Below are 1903 nucleotides of genomic sequence, written 5' to 3'. Positions count from 1 at the left end.
GGGGGGGGGGGCTGGACAGAGGGCAGCCCCCGCACTGCAGGGCTGAGGCCAGTCCCGGTATCTCCAGAAGACGAAGCTGAAGCCGGGCAAGTCGCTGCCGCTGGGCGTGGAGGCAGCAGGAAGCGGTGCCAGCACAGCCCGCAGCCCCCGGCGCTCCTTCCGGAAGGGGGAGCGGAGAGAGCCCTCGTGGGCAGGTGAGCGAGCCCTGAGCTAGCGCTGACCCTGGCAGCACCATGGCTGTGACCCCTGGGGCCTCGTCCCCAGCCCAACGCGCTGTGTCTGTGCTTCCTAGATGGGGGGGATGGCATGGGCCTGTGGCGCGAGTCCCAGGGCTCCCTCAACTCCTCTGCCAGCCTGGACCTGGGCTTCCTGTCCTCCTCCAGCAGCAGCCTCCCCAGCTCGGGGCCCAGCTCCCGCCCGGAGGTGAGTGCCCTGGCCGCAGCCCCTGCCCATCCCCACCCGCCCCTGCCTGTCCGCTCACCCCCTGCCCCGCAGGGCCCCCGGCAGAGCCTGGGTGGGGCCGAGCCCATGAAGTACTGCTGCGTGTACCTGCCCGATGGCACGGCCTCGCTGGCTGCGGTGCGGCCTGGCCTCTCCGTGCGTGACATGCTGGCTGGGATCTGTGAGAAGCGTGGCTTCCACCTGCCTGACATCAAGGTCTACCTGGTGGGCAACGAGCAGGTATGGTCGGCGGGGGGTAGGGGCCCCTCGGGCACATTGAGGGTCTGTGACAGAGCTGGGGCATCCCCATGGCCCTCTTGTGTGACACGGCCCTGCCGGGCTGGTCTCCCCAGAAGGCGCTGGCGCTGGACCAGGAGAGCTCGGTGCTGTCGGACAAGGAGGTGAAACTGGAGAACAGGATCGGTTTCGAGTGAGTGTGCTGCTGGCTGGCTGCGGCAACCCTCCCACCCTCCTGGCCCCATAGCCGCCAGCACCCTGCCCAGGCTGCTCTGGACACCGTAGGCTGGTTTAAGTTCACCTCTGCCCCATGCAGGCTGTGCCCTGCCTGCCCCCACCGATGCTCCCTGCCCTCCCCCAGCAGCTGGCCCTCCCCCACCCCCAGAGGAGGCCGCAGATGCAGCTGGCTGCTCTGCATGTCTCTGAGGGGCTGAGACAGCCCCTGCCCCTGCTGAGCCTGGCAGCACCATGCTGGGCAGCACTTCCTCCAGCTCCTCTCTGCAGGCTGGAAATTGCCTCTGTGGGTAAGAGTGTGCGCATCATGGCAAAGGCAACCAAGAGCCTGCGGGAAGCGCTACAGCCCATCTTGGGGAAGTACGGCCTGGCCATGGAGCCCATGAAGCTGCGGCAGGTAAGCCAGGCACTCCTCGCTCTGGGGCAGCCATGGCCTGGCACCAGGGGGGCCTGCTGGCTGAGCACTGGGTGTAAGCCCTCTTCTTTGGGTATGCAGTGTGGTGGTGGAGGGATCCCAGGCCAGACATCCTGTGCTGCTCAGCATGCCTGTGCCAGCTGCACGTGCTGGGCTTGCTGCATGAGTATGGCCTCACATGGGACTGCCTGCATCTGCAGTCTCATCCCCTCCCACAGCTTGCATCCCCATTCGGTGCCTGGACCTGCTCCCCCCACCCCTGCCTTGCACATGAGCCCTGCCCTGACTTCCTCTCCCCCCCCGCAGGAGGGTGAGCCCAGCGCCTTGGACCTGGAGAGGCTGGTCAGCACCGTGGCTGGCCAGAAGCTGATCTTGGAGGCTGGAGCAGGTACAGTTGCTGCAGGTGGGCCAGGGGGACATGAAACCTCTGCACAACTCTAGGAGACTGTGGTGTCGACACCCACACAGTCAGATGGGTCACTAGTTGGCTGGAGGGCTGCACCCAGAGAGCGGTGGTGGATGGGTCATTTTCGACCTGGAGGGATGTGGGCAGTGGGGTCCCCCAGGGCTCGGTCC

The 1903-nt window shown here is 66.8% G+C and overlaps 1 protein-coding gene across 1 annotated transcript in view; it reads left to right on the top strand.

Annotated features, from left to right (window-relative positions):
* Nucleotides 1-1903, top strand: part of RGS14 (regulator of G-protein signaling 14) — a 7127-nt gene that overhangs the window by 3555 nt on the left and 1669 nt on the right. The window contains 6 exon segments of the mRNA XM_019535358.1: nt 66-194; nt 293-423; nt 496-681; nt 795-871; nt 1183-1309; nt 1634-1715. Of these exon segments, the coding sequence (XP_019390903.1) occupies nt 66-194; nt 293-423; nt 496-681; nt 795-871; nt 1183-1309; nt 1634-1715 (732 nt within the window).

Source organism: Crocodylus porosus, unplaced genomic scaffold (assembly GCF_001723895.1).
Source record: "Crocodylus porosus isolate Cpor-Errol unplaced genomic scaffold, CroPor_comp1, whole genome shotgun sequence".
Taxonomy (NCBI): domain Eukaryota; kingdom Metazoa; phylum Chordata; order Crocodylia; family Crocodylidae; genus Crocodylus; species Crocodylus porosus.
The sequence above is the reverse complement of the archived record's forward strand: the minus strand, read 5'-3'. Positions and strand labels throughout refer to the sequence as shown.